Source organism: Channa argus, chromosome 18, assembly GCF_033026475.1.
Source record: "Channa argus isolate prfri chromosome 18, Channa argus male v1.0, whole genome shotgun sequence".
NCBI lineage: Eukaryota > Metazoa > Chordata > Actinopteri > Anabantiformes > Channidae > Channa > Channa argus.
This window is the reverse complement of record NC_090214.1, coordinates 7,032,119-7,059,643: the sequence shown is the minus strand read 5'-3', so window position 1 is coordinate 7,059,643 and position 27,525 is coordinate 7,032,119. Positions and strand designations below refer to the sequence as shown.

The 27,525-nt window shown below is 39.5% G+C and overlaps 1 protein-coding gene across 2 annotated transcripts in view; it reads left to right on the top strand.

Moving 5' to 3' along the window:
- The first annotated feature begins 793 nt into the window (after window positions 1-793).
- Window positions 794-27,525, top strand: part of itga1 (integrin, alpha 1) — a 43,135-nt gene continuing 16,403 nt past the window's right edge. Inside the window, exons 1-7 of one of the 2 annotated variants that reach the window (XM_067484301.1) lie at window positions 794-1,089; window positions 1,772-1,883; window positions 17,573-17,693; window positions 21,463-21,572; window positions 24,247-24,335; window positions 25,732-25,846; window positions 26,816-26,943. In XM_067484301.1, the coding sequence (XP_067340402.1) occupies window positions 17,647-17,693; window positions 21,463-21,572; window positions 24,247-24,335; window positions 25,732-25,846; window positions 26,816-26,943 (489 nt within the window). In that variant the 5' untranslated portion in view covers window positions 794-1,089; window positions 1,772-1,883; window positions 17,573-17,646. The remainder of the gene's footprint in view (window positions 1,090-1,771; window positions 1,884-17,572; window positions 17,694-21,462; window positions 21,573-24,246; window positions 24,336-25,731; window positions 25,847-26,815; window positions 26,944-27,525) is intronic. The other variant, XM_067484300.1, reaches the window with a different exon arrangement.

The window sequence follows — 27,525 nt, the reverse complement described above, 5'->3', positions numbered from 1 at the left end:
ACAATTTCACTGCAACCATCTGGATGCTGTGTGCAGGGAATCGTGCAGTTTTTCTGCATAAGGTTTCTGCAAAGTTTATTGTGGTATCAAGTAACGATGCCAATGGTTGAATCAACATGGACATTTCAGAGTTGATGACTTTGTTGGAACTGGTTGATCATATGCAAGTTGTCAGAGCAACAAAAACAATTTGTTGCACGGAACATCATCAACTAGGTTTAAAAGATTAATCTAAAAAAATGTTAATCAATTGCTGAAAATATAGCTCAGACTTCTTTATTCAGTAGAACTCTATAACTTTCAACACAGAACCACAGCTGGTAAAAGAGCAAGGACTCCTGGGAAATATATTACTTACATGGAGGGTTTGTGGAACCAGTGTTGTTTCCATAAACTCTGCAGCTCTGTGAGCTTGTATCTACTGTTAGTTTACATTAATTACAAATATATATGATTAGAGGAACACGCTAAACCAGCATGTCATTTCACTAAAATTCCTCATAAATTGGCCAGACTTTTATGCAATTTCACTCAATCACATGTTTGAAACAGTTGTTAATGCTGTTGTCATAAACGTGGTGATTAAAAACAGTTGAAGTAAATGATCTGTGGCGTGTTAACGGAGACTCTGGTCTAATTGTGTCTGACAGTCTTATTCTCGTCTGTGCGCTAGTGTTATTTGATGGATAAGATTTTCCCATGGGCTGTCAGACAAAGCCCCAACAAAACGTCCACAAGTGAACTCCCTCACAACTCCACCACTCACTTTTCTCCTCATTCTCCTCCTCCGCCCTGATTCTTTACGCTCATCAGCGCTATGCCACACAGTTGAGCTCATGCGAGCGGCGGAGTCAGTTTGAGACGGGGCTTCAGGCTGGTGATCCGTGGAAGCCGCAGCACAAGGAAATGCGTCGTGGACCATTTTTGTTAATTTAGCGAACTGGCGTCTCTGTGAATCGCTTTCTTACTGCAAAACCCAGTGTAAAGAAAATAGGAAACAAGGTCCGTGGAGTAACTGAAGCTACACTTTGTGCGCCAGGATGCTCAGGGGAAATCAGCATTTCAGCTTGACAACAGCGGCAGTGGTCGGTGAGTTACAGCAAGGATTCAATCAGATATGCACATATTTAACCGAATTAATCAATGACAAGCGATGTGAGAGAGAGAGATAGAGGGTCTCCTTTCTGTACCGCGCCAAAGTCCCCGGTGCATCTTTGCGCACACGCGGCTCAGATCTTAGCAGGCTGCATAATTAACGACTAATCGACTAAAAGCATCCATTAGGCGTATCACTCGATTTGCCCGCTTGGCCGTTAAAATGCGGGGGCATCAAATTGTTCTAGTAAATTGCCCCCGAATACTTTGCGTCCACAAAGCCCAAGCGTTATTTATCCTGACTGAGGGAAACCGCAGAGCGCTTAATTGTTTTTATGTGCGGTAGTTTGGCCTCATGCTTCGTGTAACACAGTCAGTCGTGTTACAATCAGTCAAGTTACTGCATAGCGCCTTAATTGAGTGTAGTGGAAGCAGAGTTTACACAGTAGTGTCAAAACTTCCTGGAAAATTTTTCCACTACCAAACCTTCTGCAGTGTTTTCGCAACACACTTCCTCATCATCATTGACAAATAATGTCCATTCGATTTTAGACCATGATGGGTGAAAAAAAAACCTTGGGCTTCACGTCAGCTTTAAGAGGCAGTGTCTGCAGTTCGATCGACATTAGTAACTGATATATGTGTTGGTCTCTCTGGTGATGGGATGTGATCTCAGGTTCGGCTCCAGGGCAGCAGCAGTAAATGAACTTCTAGGTCATGTTCAAACTTGAGGGAAAGTACTGGCAAAGTTGGGCGAACCACTCCTCTGAGTTCACTCTCAGTAAACGGTGCGTGTTTCTCTCTAATCCCACATTTGCATGTGATACTGGCTTGTGATGATCATTAGACAATCGAGTTAGGAGGCTGAGGAAAATGTGTGTGTGTGTGCATGTGTGTGTGCGTTTGTGAAGCTCACATAGCATATCACTATTATCATATCAAGCACTCAGCCCCCCCCCCCCCCCCCCCCCCCCATCATTCTCCTACCGTCCAGGTTGCTCCAAGACATCCAACAATGATCTTGACCGTTTCTGTGCAACTTTAGTCTAATGGTTTGTGCACGAGTGTGACTGCAGTTACTGAGCTAGTTTGTGTTCTCTTATAGTCTCATGTCTGAACCCAAACACTCTTGTGAGTGACTATGACCTCAGCTGGGCTACACAAGGGCAGCAGACCATGCTTGGAGATCCCATGGCATCGGAGCAACCCCTGCATGTGGTTATTTTAGCAGCAGCTCTGTAAATTCCTGACGAAGATGGGTCTGCAGGTGTTTTGAGTTTGTTGCTGCTGAAAAGAAGTGTATCTGGCTTCATTCACCATAAGTTGTACTGCAGTGACCAAGCATTACCAAGCATGTGAGAAGCATTAACATCTTTACTCGCTTCCTAGAGCTCGATATGATGTCTTCAGACTGTTCGTTTCATTTGATGATTTGTCTAAAACACACCTGAAACGATAAGCAATCAGTGTCTTTTGTAGTCTGATCTTTTGTTTCAATCATTTGTGATAAAAAGCCAGACAGACTGTTATTTCAGTGTCTCTAATGGGAGGATTTACAGCTTTTTGGTCATATCTTAATCAGCCACAGCATTAATACCATTTACCAGTGGTCAGCATGGGCACTCAATAGGCACTGTTTGTTCTGACGCCCGTCGATCATGGCTAGCGTTAAATTTTTCCGTCTGTAAATCTTTCGGTTTTGGTTGACTAAAAGTAACCTTTTAAAACACCACTTTTGCCTCTGCGAAATAAAAAACAAACAAAAAAGACAGAATCTAAAAGGACTTAAACAGCATTTATTTCTACTATATCAGTACCCAATGCACTTTGCTTCACATACACACACACAAATGACAGAAGAGATGCCATGTCAGACCCTCAGGGAGCTACTCTGGGTTCAGTGTCTTGCCCATGGGCCCAATTCAAGGAGGAGCTGAGGATTGGAGAACCAAGAAGTGAATGACCGATCCACAGCAGCCCCAAAAAATAATAAGCACAAAATAATTATAAGGTGTATCGATTAAGAAAATAATAGTTTGCAGCTCTGTTTATCTAGCCTACATCACAATCAGATGATTAAAATTTTGGACATTTTAAGAACTCCTACAACAAGAGAATATTTGTTTTCCTCATTGAACCAGACATTAATCATTAATCTGTTGATTAACTTTCTTCTCCTTTACCGGAGCCATTTCTGCTGCACCTACATTTTAAAACTCCTTCAAGGTTCAAATGAATAAGATTGTAAGCATTGACTCATATTACTGCATCCTGATTCACTGACCTCCTGGCTCTGCTCGTTTGTTCCTAGATGAGCTCTCTGACTTTTTATCATCTATCATTAGAGACAATATTTAATATCTAATATTTTCTCTTTTTACATTTTGTAAAGCACTTTGTGATTTTATCTGTGAAAGGTGCTTTATAAATAAATTATTCTTATATACTTACTTACTTACATGAAATTTGAGAGTGTTTCAATATTCTCAGAATGTGTAATAATTTCAACCTTCACGTCGGTGAATCTTCCTTTTGCATGGCAAAATCTCGTTTCACCTTCAGCTCCTCGAATACCAGTGTACAACTGTGGAGTGTAATATGTTTAAAATCTTTTTTTGTAAGCAAAGTGGAAGACATCAGGGCTAGTATTAAACCCATTTCAGAAAGCCTCTTTGTCCTCCTTCACTTCACTCCTTCGCCATGTTACTTATATCTTTGATTTTAAATGTGTTTGATTTGATTGGTCCTTGAATCTCTCACTTGTGTCTGGATTAGTCCCCAGCTAATTTAAACACACTTAAAAGCCAAACCCGGATCCTTCTGACCCTAGGGATTACTGGCTAATATCAAGGTGTCCTTGTGTGTCACAAATCTTGGAAAAAGTGGCAGCAGGACAGCAAGCTACTGTTACAGAGCAGAATAAGCTGTTTTCATAAATTCAGGTTAAAGTCAGGTTTTTGCAAAATGCATCCACTGCTTTTCATACTGTGGCTCATAGAATCTTGATAAATCGGCTTCAGTCTGAACTAGGGATTTCTGGGTCTGTCCTCCAGTTGTTTTCTTCTTACCTCAGTATTCAAATGTTGCTATTAACAACTTCATGTATGAAGTGGCTGTTCCGTCATATGGAGTTCCACAGGGCTCAGTTTTTGGGTCCAGTTTTATTCTTCTTGTACTTATTTTCTCTATTTCCTCACCAGATTATTCATTGTTTTAAGTGTAGTTTATGCAGTTTATACTCAACTTTATTGTTCCTTTAAGGATTCAGTTTAGAGTTTTTTATTAATGTTGTAAGAGTGCTTGTCATCCATCAAGACCTGGCTAAACAATTACTATCGCCACAAAAACTTTGAAAAGACAGAAACTCTGATCATTGCACCCAACAAACACCTTGGTGTTTAAATCATATTAAATCATATCGATTGTTCAAAATGCTGCAGTGAGGCTTTTGACAGGAACCTCTAGAACAGCCCATATTACTCCGGTTTTATTTTCACGTCAATGTTTCCCTGTCGAGTCCAGAATTGATTTTAAAATTTTTAGTGCTAACATTTAGAACACGGACAGGTCCCTCAGTACATCGCAGACCTCTTGAGCCCACACTCTTTGAAGCGTGCTCTCCGTTCCTCAAGTCAAACCATCTTGATGGTTCCCATAACCTGTTTGAAAACTCGGGGGAATCTGGCTTTTCAGAGACTGCAGAGCATCATGGATTGTTTGTCAGATGTGCTTCTTTAACACACCAGAAGCTCGAAGCTTGGGGACATATACACTTAAGAAATGTATTTAATGTCTTAACCTTTGTAATCTGGGATATATATAGTTAGAAGGGGGTGAAGGGTTAGTTGAACACAAACTGATTTAAATTCCATTGTGTTCCTTTGAGGACTGGGATGTTATTTTCTGCCAGTTTCTCACATCTCAGATTTGGGAATGTGCCTTTTCTCTGCATTTTTTCTGCAGAAAGCTGCAGTGGATGACCACAGTAGACAGTTAATTCAATGAAAGCTGTAAGGTCAGTGGATGTAACTCTTCAAACATTAAAGCTCCGAATTCAATTTATAAGCCGGGCGAGACTGAGAATGGGAATCCTGCCATATCCGTCATTAGCTATATGTCTTCTCCTCCTCATCCTCCTCCTCTGTCTCTATCTGTGTTTTACTGGAATCAGCTCGTTTCCTTAGTCTTAACAATCAGCACACATTCCCTGGAAATGTAAGTAATTAGGATCTGATTGTGTTTGTTTATCCTCTGCTCGAATCCCAATGGCATCATAATGTTGTCATTTTTAGCATCCTTAGGTGTAGCAGTTCTAGAGAGAATCTGAATTTATACACTCACTTTGATGGAAAAGAAACTTTATTAATCATAACTGTAAAACTCTCAGGAAAATGATGATAACTTGATGATTTAGAAGATCCCCTACCCTCAAAGACGAATTAAGATGAAACTTTCATCTTGTTTAATACTTTAGCTTATGACCTGCAGAACTAGTGACATTGTCACAATTGCAGACTTGGACTCAATAACAGGACACAGGTTTGTAATGGTGTTAGTATATTGGAGCATATTATAGTAAGTAACTAACTTTATACAGGTTTTGGGGAATGTAATTCACAAATAAGAGCTACAACTTTACAACCAATATAAAAGGAATGAGCAGGTGAAGAGAGACCGGGGGTGATGCAAAACATCAGCAGTTTCAGCAGAACAGCAAGGGGCACTGGCCCAGCAAGCACTAAGTATTTGTTGGCAGGATTTTTACCTCTAAATAGTAAGTCACAGGTTATGTCTATTTATGTCTGTGTGGCTTCAGTGCAAAACCATGTGCTCCTTTATGTGCATGGAAAACACAACAACTATTTTCTGTCAGAGGTTGTGTCCTCCCTTGTTGCATGACAACAACAACATCCTGCCCAGTTACAGAAAATGATTGTATATTGAGCCATGAACCCTTAACTTTGCCACAGTATCGGTTTCTGCTTGACATTTCCTACTAACAAGGTTCTCAGCGTTCATACAAACAACTTAAACTAATTGGTGTCTTTTTTTCTCACCAAACAAACCACGTTAGATTCAGTAAGATAGTTGAAAGGATTCAGATTTAACTTATGGATTCTGCACTGGATTCAGTTTTTATAAAATGGTGTTAAAACCTGTAAACAGTACGTAGGGTGTTACGATGGATGAAGTGAATTAGCTACATGTATGAGTTGCAAGTTGATTTGAAGTTTTTTACCGTTACATTTTGATCAATATTGACGCCAGTAAAGTTCTAAATGTCAAGTAAGCTATCAATAATGTAATCAATAAAACACAACAAATAAAAACTACATTAAAACCCTGTGAGGCCTCTATCATGTAATTTCACATCAAGAGGCAAGTTCCAGTGAAGGAATAAAGGAATAAAACAGGGAGATTATTCCTTCTCCTGGCTTGAAAAAATAAAACACAAAACAGAAGAAGCTAAGTTTGTAGATAGAAAATGTGATAATAGAAAGAGTAGTGTAGTGTTGTATTAAAGTTACTATATAGAGCAAGTTGGGGTTTAGGACCGTAAGTACTTTATCAATGCCCCAACATTTACATGTGTTGCTTTAAATGTAAAAGGTGAGACGATGGTTAAGACGACTGTGCAGAAACAGAAACTGTGGTGTGCGACAGGAAAAGTACAGGAGAAACCAAAATATTACAGTATATATCTGGTGCTTGACTGCACTTGTGCGTAAAAACTGAAAAAAATTGCATTAAATGCATTAAATGCATTAAAAACATTAAAAACTTTCATAGGTAGTTGCAAAATAATATCTGTCAACCTTTCTGAAAATCCCTTTTTTTAATTATAATTTACTTTTCAAGCAAACATTCCCCCATTCCAACTTCTCAGATGTGAGGGTAAACTTAGAAAACGAGCTGAAGATGTCACCTTCAGGCTTGCGGCATTTTTCAGACTTTTAATAAACGAAATAGATGATGAAATGAATAGTGTTCAGTGACCTGTAAATTTCACTCTTCATGTGAGAAACATTAATTTTAGGAACCACAACACTTGCCTTTGCGTTAATGTTCATCGTATTAAAGTATCACATGAAGCTCATGTGGATGAGGACAAGCTCCTGCATCTTGGCTGTATGTCATCGAGGATTTAGCACGAAGTTCTATTGTGTAAACCAACATAAATAAATAAAGTGTGCAAGTTAAGCTATGATTCAAAGATTTAGCCCCAAGCTTGTGAAACCACAAAGCCCACCCACACATGACTGGTTTCCTTTGCCTCACACCAGTAACCTATTCTGCTGTTAGTGCCGCATCTGGCAGCCGCGAAACGAGCATTTAAAGAGTGGAAGATATACAAGGTTCAGCAATAACATCAGTTGTTCAGTTAACGGCACTGAGCTTTTACCCCTTGTAATGTATCTTCAGTTTCCTTCCACAGTGCAAAGATGTTAACCGGTTAACTGTAAATGGGCTGTAGGTGTGGGTCTCTCTGACCCTGAACAGGATAAGCTGTTAGAGATAACGAATACATTGATGGAAGTTGCAGACTTCAGTTAAAAGACGCATAATGACCCAAAAGGTGGGGGAAAGTAACCAGAGATAATGACTCTGAAATGAGCAAAAAGACCAAAGGACAGTTTCAATTGAAGTAGATTTGTTTCTCTTGTGGCTCTGACTAAAAAAAAAAAATACATACTTAATGGTCCATTAAATTTACTTTCATATTGACTGTACTAGTGCAATGCAGTTAGAAAAGTACACACTAGGTAAGTGGAGCAATGGAGCCTTATGTCTCTGGTAATATCCTGAGTTTTTTCTGTATTATTAGAGTGAAATGCTTTGACAGTTTGCCATTATTTTTTCTATACACAACTAATTTAACAAAGAGGTTAAAGTTTTTTCTTGCCTAAATTTGGTCAAATGTTTATGACGAAATTCCTGCCAAACAGCTTCAGCTTTAGCCTACAATTATGATGATTGTTGAAAATCTCAACTCAACTTTCAAACAGCATGAAGGTTTGGTGCAGACAGTCTGCAATTTGGTGAAACCATGTGACACCTTTATCACATTAAAATATTCAATTTGGATGTAACATGTCTATATATCTGTAACCTCACAGAGCTCTTAGCGCGGTTGTAGACTGTCAGCATTATTACCGTAAAGTGGGTATAAGTATTCAGTGTTTACTGAATTACTGTCAGGAATAGTAACCAGTATTACGTTCTGCCACAGCACTGATTCATCTCTGAATCATTGCACCCTGTCACTGCTGCCACGGCTGCAGACAGGAAAGAAACATTGCGTTGTCATGGTGATACTTGTTCAACACTTTTTTCATTTTTTCTTCAGTGACTGCAAATTTGGCATCAAGGTCAGAAGTCTCATGGTTTTAGCAGTAACACGCAGAATGTACATACAGGGCACAAATGTTGTGCTCACTGTGCCATTTGAATGACTGACTTTGAATGAGAGCCTTTCACTTCCTCGTAGTGGCCTCTGAGCTCCAAACCCAGGCAATAACTTAAGAAAAGTGCAGAATAACTTCCAAACGAACGCTTTGAAAAACAAAATAACCGTCTGTGCAACATCAAGTGTCGTCTCAGCTTACGCAGGTCAGCGGACAAGGTCACACCACACACAGACACACATTGAACACATAAAAGCATTCAGCATGGGTTACACGCTTCATTGTGGGCCATCGCTCATCACCGCTTTCTTCAGACGTTTATAATTTTTCGATTTCAGGAGCGTCAAGGGCATCCCCTTAACCCCATTAGCACATTAGCACAAAATTGCCATCAACATGCACACGTAGGGCTACATTTGCAGGATAGAAAATGCTTTAAGAAGAATTTGTCAGATACTTCCAAATATTTATCTCTCTAGTCTGCCACACTGCATCATTATCACAAAGAGTTTCAGTACACTGAGCTATTTTTGTCCATCTGACCTTTGGCACTGCATAGTTGTTGTGAGGCATTGGGAGCAAAGAGGCAGCAGCAGAAGGGCAATCGGAGGCAAAGAGGAGAGGAAAACTACAAGTGGGACAATAAGGCGTAGTCTGTTTCAGGGAATTTGTGAAGGGGGGAGACAATACTTTCTCCAGTTAAAAGAAAAACAAAAAGAAGAGTGAAAAGTGCAGAGGTTAAAGAGGGAGTGGAGAATGTTTACCTCTCTCCACAGCATATTTAAGTTTACAGAGATCAACAAGTTCTCTCTCTTAAATAGTCTAATATGTTTGTGTGCAAACTGCAAGACCAGTTATAGCCTCACACCTTTTTGTTCAGCATCTTGCAGCTTCCTGATTTGGTTACTGAGAAAGGAGTCATCACTGACTACACAACCTTTCTAGTAAATGACACTAACACTTTTTTTATTTTAGTGCAGTAAATGTTGAACTGTTCTCATTTCCCACTATTGACTTCATTTAAATGGTGCTTTTGTTGTGGGTGTAGTTTGTGATCAAGTGATTTGTTGTAAAACAGGATTTAGGTTTGTCTAGAGTAATTTCCTTGTTTTTGCCCATGTGTGCCAAGCAAGACCCCAGCCCTTCTTGCCAGAAGAAACACATAAAAAATACTTGCTCACACATACTTCCAGCCCGTTGGGGCTCTCACTACCTGGGAAGTGCTGATAGCCTCAGTCGTTAATGTGTGTGTGTGTGTGTGTGTGTGTGTGTGTTTGTGTGTGTGTGTACGTGCGTTGTCTAAGCAATGCTTCATCTGGGCACCGGACCTGTCTAGCCCCTCCACCTTCCATGTCTCCCTCTCAGGGAAGCAGGGTGACAGAGCTATCCATCAAACTGGCATCATACAGGGAGCGGTGGAGCTGCGCCGTCTGCCTGGGGCAACATGCTCATGTTAAAGATGGAGGTTTTGTTTAAAAGTAAATAAACTTGTTCTTATCCAAATATAACAATTTAAACGTTTAACAACACTGTAGAGTAATCACAAAAATTAGATATTAGACTGTAGGATTAATATTATGACAGAAAGCAAACAGTGTTGAATTGATATGTTCCGTATCAATGTATTTACGACTTGCCCTTTTTTTAAATGATCAACTTACGGCCATTATGTTAGGAGGAACAAAACAGTCATCACTCCAAACCCCAGTCGACACAGAGGAAAGGACGGGCTATAAACAGTTGCTACGAATCAGCTATGATTCCTGCTGCTGACTGGCGTTTATTTCTTGGTGTGTATTTGAACGCCATCCTGTATGGTAACAAAGCTGCAAGAGTGCGTCTCACATTCACCTGGTGGAGACAGACTTACACTGGACTTCTTATGGAGAAGATTACAACGAAAAGTAGTTTGCTATTCCTGCCAGCTGCCTCTCTCTCAATTCAGTGAGAATCATGAAGAGCAATTTTTCCCCAAGAAGAAGAGGCATAGGCACAAAAAAGAACCGAAATACTTAGCTCATCTCAGTAAGCAAAAGTAGGAACTGCAAGGTTAATAACAGTAACAGACTTTTGCACCAAATCGTCATGCTAAAATATATTAATAATACATTCTAAATGTCAGCTTTGTGTTGAGCGTCTGAAGAAGCCGCATAATATCAGAGCGAAAACACATTTGATTTTGAGGAGAGGTTAAGTTCATGTGACACATTCTTCATAACCTCAAATTACTTTTTTGATGTCTGGATGTGAGAACTGTGACAGCATGGTTTCTAAGGTGGTTAGAGCGGCTGCCTCACACCGAGAAAGTTTGCATGTATTCCTTTTGCTTGTGTGGGTTTTCTCTGGGTTTCCTCGGGTTTCCTCCCACAGTCCAAAGTCATGCATGCTAGGTTACCTGGTGACTCTGTAGTCTGATTACTGTAGTTGTGAATGTGAGAGCGAATGGCTGTCTGTCTGTCTGTGTGTGTCTCTGGGTTGGCCCTGAGAAAAGCTTGTGACCTGTGCAGGGTGTCCCCCACCTCTCACTCAATGGCAGCTGGGATAGTCTCCAGCCCTATGGAACCCTGACTAAGATAATGATAATAGATAGAGGGACTGTGGCACAGGAAGGTAGAGCGGTGGTCCAACAATGTCACAGTTGTTGTTTTGATCCCTGGCTCCTCCGGTCTTTGAGCAAGACACTAATTCCCAACTTAGTCACTCCCGGTGAGTGTTGGCCAGCTGCATAGCAGCTCCCCCATCGTGACTGTGAATGTGAATGGGTGAACAAGAAGCAGTGTAAAGTGCTTTGAGGGTCAATATGTAGAGAAGGACAGACCATTTACCATTTACTATGTGAGAGCTGTGTCACTGTTCTTTCTCGTTTAGTTGAGCGGTGGGTTTTTCTGTTAAAACAGAGCAACCGATGCTCTTTAGATCAACTGTACTGTATAGTTACTGGTTACATTTCATATTGACATAAATAAAACAAAACACTTCACTGACCCCAGTTGTAAAATTCACAGGATACCTGCCAGTACGTAAAGTAATTCAATTTATAATTATTAGATTCCAAATGTATGAGCATCCAAACAACATATAAGCATGTTAAAATAAGCTCCACTGTTACCAACTGCACCATTAATGTGATGAACAAAAGCAGACAATTAAAATTTAGTTTCTTATTCCCCACTCACACACAGCTTGGGACCCAACCACTGATACTGCAATTGGTGGACGACCAGTGTAGCTTCTGATCCACCACTCAGCCACAAGTGTGGTGCAACAATTTCTTAAGAAACAAAAGTACACTCTATGCAATATGTGTAATATGTGTATGGATTAAACTGAATTTAAAAGGAAACCATTGAGCAATTAGTGTGTTACAAACACTTGGGACTAATTAATAGTACATTGACATTTAATTACAACAATGAGGCCATTTGTAAAAAATAAATAAATAAAAAGCCCAATTTACTTCCCAAGTGAAAGTTTCCAGTCTGTTGAGATAAGCTAAGCTAACTGCTCCATACCTGCACTGGATTCAATATTTAACCTTCTAAATATTTCTTTAAGAGCAATCTTCTCCTGAACTGCTGATCAGCATGGTGGATAAAAATGAGATACATCTAACTACCAATAAGCAGATCCTTACTTGTTTACCTTATAAATGAATGGACTCGACACACCCACACAGCAGTGAAATGGAAGCACTCTGCTCTCCATGTGTTTTTATGCAACTAATTAAAAATTGAACAATATAGGTGAACAGTGCAGATCAATGTTTGTTGCTCCAATAAGTCAGTGTCTGGCTAAGAGCTTTAATATCACACTAAACATAGCACAAACAACTTAACTAAAACTATAGCTGTAGCACATTTGTAGCACAAAGCATATTTACAATAAGACACGTTCTATTGTCAGGTCAGAATTGTTGCTAGAAAAGTTTATTGTTCTGTTTCTGCAGGATAAGTAATGATTATCTTTCCTATTAAGTCTATTTGCACTGGCTGACTTCACAAAATAAACCTGCAGTGAGGTTTTAAGAGTTGGTGATTAGAAAATTTACTCGCAATCCTTATTTTCTCACTGTTTTCCTCATAACACATCATTCTTACTGCATGTTGCTTATTGATTCTGGAAGAAGATCATTCTTTGACCCCTGGGTGTGTGTATTTTTACTCCTCCAGAGTTGTTTGATGTATCCAAGAAGCCCCCTCATTCCAGCCGCTCCTTTAGCAGGACATTTAGCAAACATTGTATGTGTATGTGGATGGATATTGTGTGCACGATGTCAACCACTCCTGCATAATAAAGACAGTTTTGGTGAGTTGAAAGCTTTGACAACCGTCAGGGGGGATGATGTCATATGTGCAACTCAGCTTGTAAGCCTGCATGTTTTCTGCACCAGTGAAAAAGCGGCACTCCAGAGAACACATCTGGAAGTTCCCACGAGTTGAGCTTGACAGCGTCGAGCCGATATGTGTTCAGTCAGCGAAGCACAGGATGCATGAAGTTTGGAACTGAGAGATGCTGGAATTGGTGTTTGGAGGGAAAGAAGATGAAGATGAATGGGAGGAAGAAATAGTAGAGAGAAGGGAGAGTGAATTAATGAATGGGTGGAGGAGAGGAAGCAGACTGAATAGTGAGCAGGGTGAAAGGAAGTGGTTTTCATCCACAGTAGTCACTCTAGAGACTTACCGTCCCCCACTTTGGTTCCAAGTGAAATATGTCCACATCTATATGTCTGATTGCCAGGAAATTTCAATTAAACATTAACAATTCCCAGAAGATTACACCTACTGATTCTGATGATACGGTGACACTTCATCTACTGCAGCATGTCAAAATTATTTCTTATCTAGTTAATGGAAAGATAAAGAAATAGCTGGACACAGACCCCCACCCACTAAAGTAATGTCTGAGAGGGGCTTTCCAAAGCTAACTAACCATTTAAAAGCACTTTGGACGTACTGCACTGGTCTGTCAACAGTGTTTTAACTTCAGATCACCCACTATTCTCAGTGGTCCACCATGTGTAAACAAAGGTTGAATTAATTTACTTTATCTGTATCCTATACAGAGATTACTACTAAACGTGAATTCCCCTCTGCACAATAAAACACAAACACACCCACACTCACGACCCCTTGTGTCCACTGTACACCCACATGCTGCACTTTTGCCAAGAGGAAAGCAGCCAGTGAGCAGTGAGCAGGTCCCGAGTGAGCTGAGCTGAACCTGACATTTAGGCCGTGATACCCCTTCCTGAAGTGATTGCAGAGGAAATGTGTGGATGGTGTTGGAGAACAAAAACAAGAAAAAGTTGACTGTGTCGTATGTGAGTATGAGTAACCAACAGGGAGAAGAAGTGCTTTGGAGATGAAAAACATAAAGATAAAGGATCAAAGGAGGAATTTTGGAAATTTCAGAATCATAACTTTTTCCTCTGCTCTTGACTGCCAGTACTCAGAATATCAGTCTACTCTATCTGCCAGTCGTGGCTGTTATTAAACTTCTGCACATGGTGCATGAGAAACAAGGTCCCACCCAAAGACCTTTTTGGCCCTGTTCCTTTGAAGGGTCAAACATCAGTACACCATAAAAACATTACTTACTTAATTCTTTCACGACAACCTGTGTATTATTAACATTATCCAGTTGCTTTGCCTATAAGTATAGGGGATATGTTTTACTGGTCTGTCCTGGATCAGCTTAACAACCAAAACTTGTTTTACTACAACTGATTAAGGTTGAGTTTCAGCGTCACTTAATGACTTTGTAGGACACAGGTGCTGATTTGTGTTAAGCCTTAAAGCTGGTTATAGATGGTTAGATATGTTACAGATAAGCAGGTTTCAGGCAGGTGTGTGTTTTTACCGTAGCTCAATGAGGCTTTGAAGCCTACAGGTGCTGACTTGAGGTAATTTTAATAGCTGGTTTGATGTTTGACAGGCCAACAGGTGCTGATCTCTCCTGCTTTCTGCCCTGGCTGTATTAGGGCATATGTAACTTTTCCTAATTCCTAGATGCTTAATTGTTAAAGGTTGGAATCTTGTAATTTGGGTTTGTAGAAATGGCTGAGAGGGCAACAGGCTTTGTGTGGCTGCCAGACTGCCACGTGATGTTTGACTGAAAACAGACTTATTGTAGTTTTACAGCTGTGTTGTTTAAACCTTTTTCTGTGGACCATTTTGCATCTGCCACTTTGTGTTGAAAGCTAACAGGAGGCGTAGTGAGAGCAACTTGTTAGCAGAATGACAAAGGAGCTTCAGTGCTCCGCCTTTGTCTAAAACTGAGTTATAAGTAACTCGTGTCTTGCTGTTTTTGCCGCCCAATATTGTGCACAAAATGGAGGAAATGGTTTTGAAGCTTCAGATTCTAGGTCACGTTAAGATACTGTATTTTTAAACCTGCCTTGTTTAGTTTGGTTGAGCTCTGGTTCGTTCTCCCACTTGATGTGATTTGTAAACCCATCGAGACCCTTTTTATGAGCATATGCCAGTTGTGCAGTTGTTCCAGGTTTCATAGCAGTTTTTTCAATCACAGGAAGATTCACCAGTGCTAAAGACCATCTTCTTCCTGTGTTTACTTTTTGGTTTCTGTCCCAGATCCATTAAACCAAAGAACAGAGAAGACATGTACTGATGGTTTTGGGTTCTCCTGATACAGACCAGAGCAAACAAATTAGCCTGTAGCTTTTAAATTGCCCTTATATTTATATTGTAATTGAAACATACTGTTATGTGGCACGTGTACACAACTGGATTCATTAAAGTATAAGCATCTGTCAAACTACAATTTAACCGATAACTAAAATAATGATCCACTGATATTTTGTTTAAAATTTCACCAATGCAGTATTGCTAATTAGAACAGTTTTGACATAGACTTGGCGACTGATGAATACATTTCACATACTGAGTGGAACATGAACTTTTTTGGTAAATTGTCCAATAGCTGTTGAGATATTTCACTAAAAGCCAAACATTGGCAACTGATTGGTGCTGCTGGAGGAAAGGTCGGGAAGTCATTAAAGTGACAAGATTCCACATCTGGGACCATGAAAAATGGCAGTAATCTTGCCAGTTGTTTTCAGTATCTACCAAAGTGTTGGACAGACACACTGACAGCTATGCATTGCTCAAAACTTCTTCTTGTGCTTTGCTCACCATGTGTAATGAAGTATAATATGAACCCTGCAGACAGTCATGGACAGCCTCATATGCCAGTTCCTCAGAGGCTTATGAGGCCATTTCCATCCGCAAAAGGACAACCCCATCTTATTGGTTTTCCAGGGCAGATGTTAGCCCTGCTCACAAAAATAGCCAGTTACATAACTCACTAGCTTTTGATTTGAGCAGAACAGAGCAGGAGAGACCAAACACAGCAAAGTAAGATTGATATACGCAAAAGATGTGTCTGCCAGTAGGTAGAGGACGTTCGTGAATGATTTACAGCTTAGGTGTGACTGTGAACTGTACTTGAGTTCAGTCTGTGATAAATGAAATAGGCCTCGTTGGCCAGAAGCCATCTTAAATTAACTAAATTAGATGTGTGTGTCTGTGTGAGTGAGTGTGTTTGTACCTGCGGATTTTAAGAGGATGCGTATAATCAGGTTAATGGGAACAGGAAATTGAGCTTCTCTGAGAGATGGCGAGTGGGTAACAGAGGAAGTACAGAACAGACCGAGGGAGAAAGCGAAGGGATAACATTTCTTGGCTGAGATTCCAGAGTGTGACTGTGCAGGTCTGGAGAGACGGCCGCCTCTGTTTCCCAGAGGGAAATCAAAAAAGTACAATCTTATATGAAATCTATGTGCTCAACATCCAAACATGACTGGATCATTTTCTGTTTTTATAACTCCACTGTTTATAAGACAGTGAGGGCAGATAACAGACATAGCTGCATAAAACACACGCATTTGCACCTCATTGATTTATTGAATTCTTTTACACTATGATCTGCACTTCTTCACCTTTTTTATGAAAACACAAAAGGAATTATGTTATTTATCACAGCCCTGATTTATATAAATATGGCATATACCTGTTCAGTTCAACAGCGGCAAAAACGTCACTCAAAATGACCAAACAGCTGAAATAACACCTCTCATCATGAGGAGAGGAGTTATTGCAGGTCTGTTCTGTAAGACCTCACTACCTTTAGTCTGTGTAGCTAATAAACTGAGTCTATTTCAGGCTGGTCCAACTGTCCAAACAAGCAGCAGAAATATCTCTTGAGCTCCACCATTAGTGTGTAATGACTTCAGTCCAGACTCCATACGATACTTCTCTATTGTGTTTGGGTCAGACACATTAACTGCAATGATCATCATCAAAGAACTATTTGCTTCTTTTTATTCCCGCCTCCGTGCATGTGGTCTCTGTCTGCACGATCTCTTTTTATTCTGACTGTTCTCTAAATCTTCTGCACTCCCTCACAACTTTGGGAATTGAATAAATTAGACTGGAGGAGGAATTCCCTTCACAGTAGATATAAAGAGTGTCATTGTGGTGCAGTCACAATGAGACATGGATGGATTTATGTAGAGCTTCTGTGATGCACTCAGATCAGTGACTGACAGACGCAGACCGTGCAGAGTGCAGAGAAGAAGCCATTGTCCTGCGGGTCAGACTGGACTCTGACCAAAGTGCTTCACATTGATGGTTGAAATTCCTCTAGTGTCCTCCAGTAAGACACCGTGTGTGTGTGTGTGTGTGTGTGGGTGTGTGTGTGTGTGTAATGGTTCACACAGTTCATCCCTCATCTCTGTGCACCATCTCTATATACAGAATTACACTAAATATTTTTGGAATCAGTAGAATAATAAAAAATACTGTGCTTTATTCTATTACTGGGTCTGATTATTTTTAATTTCCTGGTTGCATCCTGAATATTGTATCAATATTTATTAACAGTGTTTGCTAATGCTAAGCTTTTAGTCATTAAATGGCTTTCTAATATGAGAAAATAAATACACAAGCTTCTTATTATTTCAGGATTTGATTATGTATCCTAACCTTTTTCTGTATATTAAACAGCAATTTCTGTCATTCTGTGTAATATTTGCCTTCCCTTTGTCACTGCAGTGCTGCTGGCATGTGTGTTCTCTTTCAACGTGGACCAAAAAAATGGTTTGTCGTTCAATGGCCCACTGGAGGACATGTTTGGATACACTGTCCAGCAGTTTGAGAACAGCGAGGGAAAATGGTGAGTGTCATTAGCTGCACATTTTAAACCAAACATTCCCAAGTTTATCTGTCACAGCCCACAAATTCTAGTTGAAACACAGGTGATGGCAAGTTAACATGTTGCACAAGAGCCCATGACACATCATGCAACATCCATATGCACAGAGCATAGGAGGGAATTGAAGGTGTCACATTAAACTGAAGGCAGCAGCAGCACAAGATTAAAAAGGCACAAATAAAAAAATTGAATCTTGTTATTTGCCTTGATATTGTCATAAATGGCAAATAATGAATGTCTGTTATCAATATGTTCAACATTATTGGATTTTAACTTACTTATAAGTTGGTAAGGAGATTTTACTCACATCAGACCAGTCTGTAGGAAATGGTTTTACCTTTAATGTGAGAAACAAAAGAAGGATGAGTGATTTTATGATTACGGAAAACAGTCGGTCGAGGCAAAAAGCCCCAGGAACATTTCAAAAAGATGAGCTTTTAGAAAAGGTTACCAACATCTGGTCAGCATCTGATGTAGTTATCTGGTGCTTGTCTGCAGGCAGGTGCTTGTCTTATGGCCAAAACCCAAAGTAAACCCACATACCTCAATTCAAGCTATAAAAATATAAATAAATAATATCCAGACGCTCTATAAGGAGACTGTAAAATGACTAACGGCATCAACAGTGGAGAGCATGGATTGTTGCATGCAAAAATTAGTTTCTTTTACTCCTCATGACACCTGCATGAAGAAACAGCCGACCATTCAGTGGAGCCTTATCAGTTGTTATCAACCTATGATGATGGTCCAGTAGGGACCCTTTTATCTTTAAGTGGTCTGATAATGAGGTGATGTTTAGCAGCCATTTGTCCCATGTCTGAAAAAGCTTACAGACCTCTATGTTTCCTCAAAGCAATGTCCTGTTGCATAGCACCATGTATACATGAAAGAAAGGTTTGTGTCGGTTTTATGGATGTCTAAATGCTGGCATTCAATCCCTTAAACAGATACCTGGAATCAAAAATTACTCTTTCCATTCACCTGTCCTAAGTAATTTATTGGTGTCCACTTAAAAAAATTGAAAAAGTATTAAAGTATAAAAAGTAAGCCACATAGTTTTTCATAATTTGTGGTTTTGCTGGCACTTCATTTACTACACAGTGTTATTGCATTGTCCTCTTCTGCAAAGTCTTACTGATAACCATCTAGAGACTTAGTGCCTCTAGCTCCTAATAGCTACAGTTCATTTAACACTGGTGGATGGAAAATACGATTTCTAGACTTTTCGTCTGTGCATATTCTGGAAATTCAGTAAAACAAATTATGCAAAATCTTTTTGCATAACTAACAGTTTTATGTCTTTAGTGTTGGATTAGTACTGCTACTCTGGTGGTCCCCATAATTAATCGTTTTCTTTATCGTAAAATCTCCCATTGCCCCAAAAAATGCTCCCACTGGAGAATATTTAAGTACACTGAGACATAAACTCGCTTCAGTTAAATTTAAAAGCAAAACATTGACAAAAGCCCAAACCCCTAATTCACCGGTAAAACTAAGTGAAGCAAAAAAAAAAAAGAAAAACAACAACTGCTGCTGTAATAAGGATCTTTGGCTTTACGGCTCTAGCTGTTAACAGTAAACTGCCCACCAGAGTATCCACATAACCAGCCTGTAAATACACTGAAACCAAGCACCCAATGCTCCCTGCTAAAACTGTTCCCAGTGAATCCCAGTTTTAAAACCGTGTTAAAAGCTATTCGGTTAATGGCCTTCTGGCTTCTCACTCTTTCTTTCGACATGTCTCGTTTCCCAGTTTGTCTCCAATCCATTTCAACGCTGCATCTAAATGTTTCCCTCATGGCTGTACCTGGTGCTGTTCTGCAGTAACAATCTTATCGAGCCCTGATACAGTAACTTACTTACTGCTAATCAGTGGAGCCAGCTGTTGCAGAACCTCTGTGCCGTTCACTGAAAACAATTTCACGTTCACTACAACATCTCCAGACCACACTGTTTTGTTCCAGTTCAGAGAAAAGTTTTACCCTTAGAGGCCTGAGAGTGATAAGGAATTAAGTGAAGAGGTTGATGCTGAGTAACAACATGGGGAATGCAGACAGGGAGCAGAGGGAGGACACGATAGATCTGAGGAATGAAGGAAAACAGATAAAAGACCGAAAAACATTTGATAAAACACAGAATAATGAAGGAAGCTCCAGGGAAATGAGGATGGGCAATAAAATTGGAGATGATATGTAGTCTGTAGTGCGTGTATGTGGGGGAAAATTATAGCGATGGATAAAAGGAGTCATGAGGTGACACACAGGTTGTCGTAACGGGAAGGTGACTGATGAGTCGCAGATGTCTCACCCAGACCCCCAGCCATAAACTCTTTGGTGCACCTCAGCAGTGGTGAAAGGTGGATCAGCGGCAAAATGTGTAACATGTGGCACAGATGGTTCAGATGTACAGCTCCTGGTACACTTTGACTCACCAAACATTTTGTCTTTTGTCACACATCAAAAAAAACAAAAACAAATTGTTGAGTCGACAAGGCTGCAACTATAACTAGGCTGCAACACAAACATTTTGATAAGATTTCTTCAAACTATTGCCTATAAAAAACTAGCTCTCGATAAACACTGACTTTCTGACTTCAGAAAAATAGTTTTTGGAAATATGCTTTCATGTCTTTTGAACCCAGGAGAGGGTTCAGTAACTTCTCAACAACAACAACAAGTAGCCCAGCACATTGCTCAAACAAGTCAAATACTTTAACCTTAAAAAAAAATGTTAATTGTTTGTCACTGTTCTGTCTTATAGCCATTTTATAGTTTCATGGTTAAAAAGTGGCTATAAGCAGCATTATCTTGCTCATTATCTTTTTTTTTAACTTCAATAGCAAATTACAATAAATAAGACTTCTGCAAAACATACAAAGAGAAATCACTAACATTCGCTGATTCACTGATTTTCTCAAATTTCATTTGAGTAAATTCAAGTTTAAGAATTTACAAATGGTGCTTGACGAGATCATTGTAGCTTTAATAGTCGTATGTATCTATGAATCTATTTGACAATCTAAATGTATAAACAGGTGTTTCTTCAACCGGGTTAGTGTTTGTCTTAAAAACATATCACTACTGTTGTGTTGTTTTTCGCAGGCAGCTCACTTTAGCTGAGCAGGGCCTATTACAGACGAGGAATGTTAATAAGTCTGAGCGTTTAAAGGAGAGCAGATGACTGACTGTTTTTAGCAGCAGTGTACTGACAGAGTGACACGATGTTATGATACTTACGCATGGACATGGTCATGTAACACGGGCACGTTTCAGTGGGGTATAATAAACATACATGTCCAGTCAGAACTGCTCATACAGTGCTGATGTGCAAACATCTGCAATGTATCATACATTTCTATGCAATGAGGTAAAAATCAAGCTGTGACCAGCTGTTGCTATTTTTGTGTTGTCAATCAATTTCAATCTGTAGCACCATGGTGTTTAAATAATGACAATCACAGATTCTGTTATGGATCCGTATCATAAGCTTTGATATGTAATCGGAACCTGCTGTTTGTGTTCAACTTAACTACTGAAAGATAAAGGAGGCAAGTAACCTCGGAGAAGCACTGAAATTCAGCACTTCCACCCTCAAGCTCCTAATTTTTTCAATAATAATTGTACTTGTTATCATTATTGTAACACTGTGATGCTGTTGCGTGGTAAATAGCAGGATTCTTTAATCAAACAGTCCCAACTATAACCTCTGTACTATGAATGCACTTTTTCAGGGTTCTGATTGGAGCACCACTGTCGGGCCAGCCAGCTAAACGGACAGGAGATGTCTACAAATGCCCTGTCGGGAAAGGAGACAACACGTGTATCAAACTGAAGCTGCCTCGTAAGAATATGTTTCAGTGTCTAATTCAACCTTAAACCTAAATGTGAGGATGAAAATAGGATTTTGACAGGCCCACTTCCCAATCCCCAGTGGAAATGACACCCTTGTGTTGTGTTGTGCTGTGCTGTGCTGTGCTGTGCTGTGCTGTGCTGTGCTTACATGAAAACACCATAAAGTGTCATTTAGTGCTGTTGTGCACTGCTGTGTTTTTAAGTCTACTTTCTGAATAGGTCCCCTGGAGAGGAAAAGATGCTCATCTAAACAGGAAGGCAGTAAATAAACAATGTTTTAATATTCCAGCCCAGAAATTATATCTGGATTAAACAGATAAACACAACCTAGCTCCAGCAGTCTGCAACGTCTCTATTAATCTGTGTGCTGACGCAGGAAAACTCAGAGTGATTCTGCACAAAATCCCTCAGCTCATGGATGAATAGTTTTCAGCACAGCAGTCCACACCTCAGAATCATTAAATCAGAGTAGTAGAAGTATACATTTACTTCTGTAAGGTACTGTCCCCAAGTGATGTGAATATACAGTCACAATGGAGAAGGTTGTATTTGTTTTAACTTCATTAGACGGACAAAACCTAAATCTCAAAAACTCAAGTTTAGCTTTGAAAACATCCACTGAGAATCGATTTAGACTGGCAGTTGAAGCCAGATCACTCAGCAGAAAACTGGAAGTGGTTTATGTGACAACAACCACTGACCGCATTTGAAGTTTCGCGTGAAACTTATCAACTGCATGACCTATTTTCTTCTTTTAGTTATTTCTTTTCAGTTCAATTAAACTTTATTTATATAGAGTCAATTCACAACAAAGTCAGCCAGAACTCGGGCATAGGGTGGGCGGCCATCTGCCTTGAGGTGAGTGGAAAGTGGAGAAAGAAACGAAAAGAAATGCAAATAAGAAGCAACAATCTTCAAAAAAAAAATGGGCAGGTTGGTAGGGCCAGTAACCACATATTGAAAACACACAGCTCCAAAGCCGGCGATACCTGCAGAAAGGTATAGAGAGAGAGGCAGAAACACATCTATAGGAGAAAGAGGATACAATGCCATGTTATGGTGACACAAATAATGACTTGGAAGTTTAAAGTGATATTTCTTGAGCACCCTTGAGAAACATGAGGCAAACCAAGGATAGTTCAATAGGAAGGATTCCTGTTTGTATTTCACTGCAGGGAAAGAGCTGAATCAATCAGCTGCAATCCAGATCCCTGAGGACTCAGTTCAATCTGTGCCCAATGACAACGCCCTGTCTCTACTCTAGGTTTACACTTTCCAGCACAGAGAAAAGATGCCAAACCAGAAAGACCAATGTTAAATTTGTGTGGTAATTCTGTCGTAACTTTTAATCACTAAAGTTCACGTGAATATGCCAGGACCATTACATGATTAAATACAGGCAAGAAGGTCTAACACCCACAAATGTAGAGCTGTGCACTAAACAGTACTGCATTATTTTTTTAATTAGAAAACTATATGCAAATAAATATCAAATACATATAATTTGCTGGCTGCAGATTGGCGATTCAGGTTGCAGTCTTACAAGCTGCAGAACTGATGACATGTCCTGTATAAAAATACAGTAGAGTTCATATCTACTGCCTCTTAAAACAGTGATTGTACTAGAAGCCACGTTCTAAGTTTCATCTGACCTGTATCTCTTTCAATAGGCCATTGCAGTCCAAGAGGGCTGTGTGATAAATGTGATTTCTTATGATAGTTCACTGAGGACAAAGCACGTATTCTCCTCTGCAGTTACACAAAGCTGCTTTCAGTCCCATGGGGAAGTGTCATGAGGTGCAGGGTTTTGGTTTATTCATTTTTATCAGTGAGCTAAGATCAAGAAACAAATTTATAAACCATTGTATTATCACATCAGTGTTCAATGTGGTGCACGGGAGATGAGTTTTTTCTGCGCATTGCACAAGGGTGTGTTTTTAATAATAGAAAAATATTCGTTAAACTCTAAGGTCATGAAGAGAGCATCAGCTGTGGGTTCATTTCGAGCTTGATGCCAGGAAATAGATAAATTACACAAGGAGAAAGCAAGAGTTTGTGTTCACACAGAGTAAAGGTGGAAAAAAATGTAAAGGTCACTTTAATTAGGTCACACACAGCTCTGCTTCATGTGCTTTTGAAGAAGCGCACATGCTAAAGTCATAAATGGCTGCTAATGAGAATCAGAAATGGTTAATCATCCAAATGCTCCCATGGAGTTTGGTAAAGAGCTCATTTCAACATTGAAGAGGCATCTGCATGAGTTGGTGAAATTCTGTGGGGCCCTCAGAAAAATGGAAAACAGATCCTAGGCATTCCCAAGCCTCGGCAGCAGTTCGCTATAACATGCTCCTTTTAGCCACATGTTGTGAATGCTTGATGATTAGATTCCTCTGTTTTTATTATTAACTACCACTGTCCTTTATATCATGGTTCAGTGTCAATAAGTTACGCATTGAGTGACAGTATGTGAAAGTCATAAAACACACTATAATTAGCCACATGTCAGTAGTTATTACATCTTAATGGGGCAAGCGGATGTAAGAAAGGCGTTTGAGCGTCTCTCTTCCTGTGGGAAAATGGAGAAAAGGAATTTGTCCAGCTGTTCTTCCTCGGTGCTGCTCTCTGTTTGTCTCACTCTGTTTATTCATCCATATTTTCCTTAGAAAACACAACAGTTCCCAACTTACATGAAGTCAAGGAGAACATGACCATGGGAACCACTCTGGTCACCAATCCCAATGGAGGATTTCTGGTAAGAGGGACATGGCTCGTTTATAGTATCTGAAAGTGATCTCCAGTACATTTTCTATACCGAACACAAATGTAGGATTGAACTTTGCATATTTTCTGCCTGAAACTGGACATCAGACCTTGGGACTGCATGGAAACAGTAGGTTTGACCTTTCACATTTCTCAGTGAAACTTCACATTCTGCGAATGAAACATGATCCTGTATATCAAGAGTGTAAATGCAGAAATGAATGGAGGAGATGGAGGCCCATTAAAGGGCAGCTTCGCCAATTTTTAACTTACTATTTATGGTTTTAGTTTCGGGAGTACTGTATATGCAGATAAATTAAACTGTTCTCCGCATTCCTTAAATGAAATGTCTGGTTGAAACACAAACATAATTTGGTATTTTCATTTCAGATAGTGTCAACTGGTTGCGGTTCAGATTAAATAACAGTTTTTCAACTACAGTAGAGATATTGTAATATAAGCAGGGCAGACAGAAGTTTATTACTATTGAAATACATGTTGCTGGAAACTACTGGAAACATTAAAATTGCCCTTTTAATGGTTTTAAACTCCCGCCAAAAAAACAATGCATTTAACTTCATGCAACTAACTATAGGGAAGAAAATGTATAACAAACCAAAATTAATAATGTAACTTTGGGCCGTGAGCATGTAAACCTGTCTCTTTTTCGTGTTAACTGAATGTGGTTAACATGAGTGTTAGTATAACTATTTATTTTGTAATTATTTATTAACATTTAACATTAAGATTATAGACCCTTGAGTGAATAATAAAGCGAGTGCTCTTTTAACAGTTCACCAAGAGTTCTACCATCCTTATGTTAGTCATTCTATCTGTATAAAAATGTTTTGTTCAGAAATTATTCTGCTTCTCCGTGTATTATAATCTTATATTCTAAAGTTTTTTTTGTTTTTTTTTATCTAGTGGTCAGTTAGAATTTGCAATAATAAGGTATTGAGTAAAGACAATAAATCCTGCTTGCTGGCATTGGCATTGTTCAGACTCGCAGAGCTGCTAGCATGGCTGTAGACTCTTTGTTTTGTTCTTACACAAAAGTTTACTTCAGTTTGTAGACACTGCACGGACTAACTGAGAAAATATACAAAAAGTATAATAGAGGTGATTACATTTTCCATTAGTTATTGCTGATCATTTTAAAAACCCTGTTTCCTTGCAGGCTCAATTTCTCAAGGGATGTATAATCTGAAGAGATCTGTGATTGCGTTTAATAGTGTGTGTATATTTCTCAGTTCGAGTAGTTCTTTCCTGTGGGTTTGTGTCATCAGTAGCCCTGAACCTCCTTTCACCCATGACATAACGCTGGTGGAATAGAAAAGTATAAGTTTTACTTTCTCAAGAAACTTGTCTCAGTTTGTTTGTCTCCACAGGCGTGTGGTCCTCAGTATGGCTACATGTGCGGGCAGCAGCTGTACATCTCAGGAGTCTGTGCGAATGTCACCTCATCTTTCCAGATCTTCAACTCTGTGGCACCGGCCGTGCAAGGTACGCAGCCTAAAAAAAATAAACAGTTCTGCAGAGGACGTGAGACTATTAGCTCAAATTGCCTGTGCAGCATAGTAGATTTTAATCTTCTCTTTGCAGTAGTACCACCCCAGGCCCTGTCATTCAACTCACCCTCCCTAAGTGAAGAGAATGATTAGAGTACTCTTCTTAATGTAAACTTGTCTGCAACCTCCTCTCTCTGTGGTCCAGCCCTTCTGCTGTGTTGCATGTCCAAGTTAGGAGACAGTGTCCTGTGTCTGCACTCTGCTTCCAAGGAAGGAAACAGATGAGAAAGAACTAGAGATTAAAAACATTACGTCATTAGTTTCTTTCTGTTTGTATTATTTCTCAGTTATTGGTTATTTTTTCACAGAAACAAACAAAGATAGTGCTGAAAAAAAAACATTAAATTGACTCAGAGTTAAATTAGATTTAAATGAATGGCTCACCAGGCCAGACTTCCAGTTACCCCAAGGGGTGAGATTGAACAGAGGAACATTGTCTTTACCTCAGAAATTAAATGTAATTTACACTGGATTTTAAAACTTATATGTCTCATTTTAAGCTTTTAGCCTCAGCAGCAGACTATTGTGATGACCCATAAGCTGTACAGCTTCTTTAATGTCATAAAGACCTTTAATGCCAACACTGATCTACTAATTTATATATATGAAAAAATAATAATATTAGAATAAAAAATATATACATAAGATATTTTGATGAATGTTTAACTTCTTATGGGGATCTTAGGGAGGTAGTATGTCTACTGTGGGCTCAAGTAAACTGTATCTGTTACATAACCTAACTTCTTTCTTGGGAGTTTAGTTAGACAAGCTATCCATCTTTGTAAAACATATAAGTGGTATCATATGTATAATATAAGGCCAGTTCCATCTTTGAGCATTCCTGTATCTACCAAGCAGCCAAACCAAACTCACCCTTAGATCTTTTCTCGATGATTTGTTCCAGAATGTCCGAAGGAGATGGACATCGTGATGGTTTTGGACAGCTCTAACAGTATCTACCCGTGGTCCAGTATCATCGATTTTGTACGTCGCTTCATTGAGAAAATTGACATTGGACCTAAACTCTCACAGGTCAGAATGATTTACAGACCTAATCTCTGTGGGAAATAACCCTTTTTGTCTTAAGCATATGGTTGTGTGCGGTGTTAAAGGTCGTGGAATGACACATGGATAAGTTGTTATGTAACATTACACTGGCATAGACAAAGGATGAATGAAGGATTATGTCATTTTCTGCCAACTTAATATTTCATAATATATTTTATTTGAATACTTAAGTGCCCTCTACTATGTAATCCTTGGTGTAATGCTTGGTGCCAAAAGGTAAGAAAAACTGCGTGATGTCCTACATAAAGCAGACTATATGAACTGAAGAGTAATTCCAGTTTCTGTCTTACTCAGTTATACCTTGAGTTTATTTCTGTCTACTTCTTTTGGATCGCTTTGCAAATGGGTGGTTAGTTTTTATTATGGTTACCCTGATCTGGCCTGGACCCGCTGGAGTTTTCCAGAGCGAAACACTGGAAAGTCTTCTCACTGTGGAGCCCAGTGGTTATACAGTAAGTCACATCTTCCATGGCTGCTGCAGTCCTCTGCCTGTGTATAAAGAACATTTTGTCATATCAACCCCACCAGACCCAACCACATCCTCTC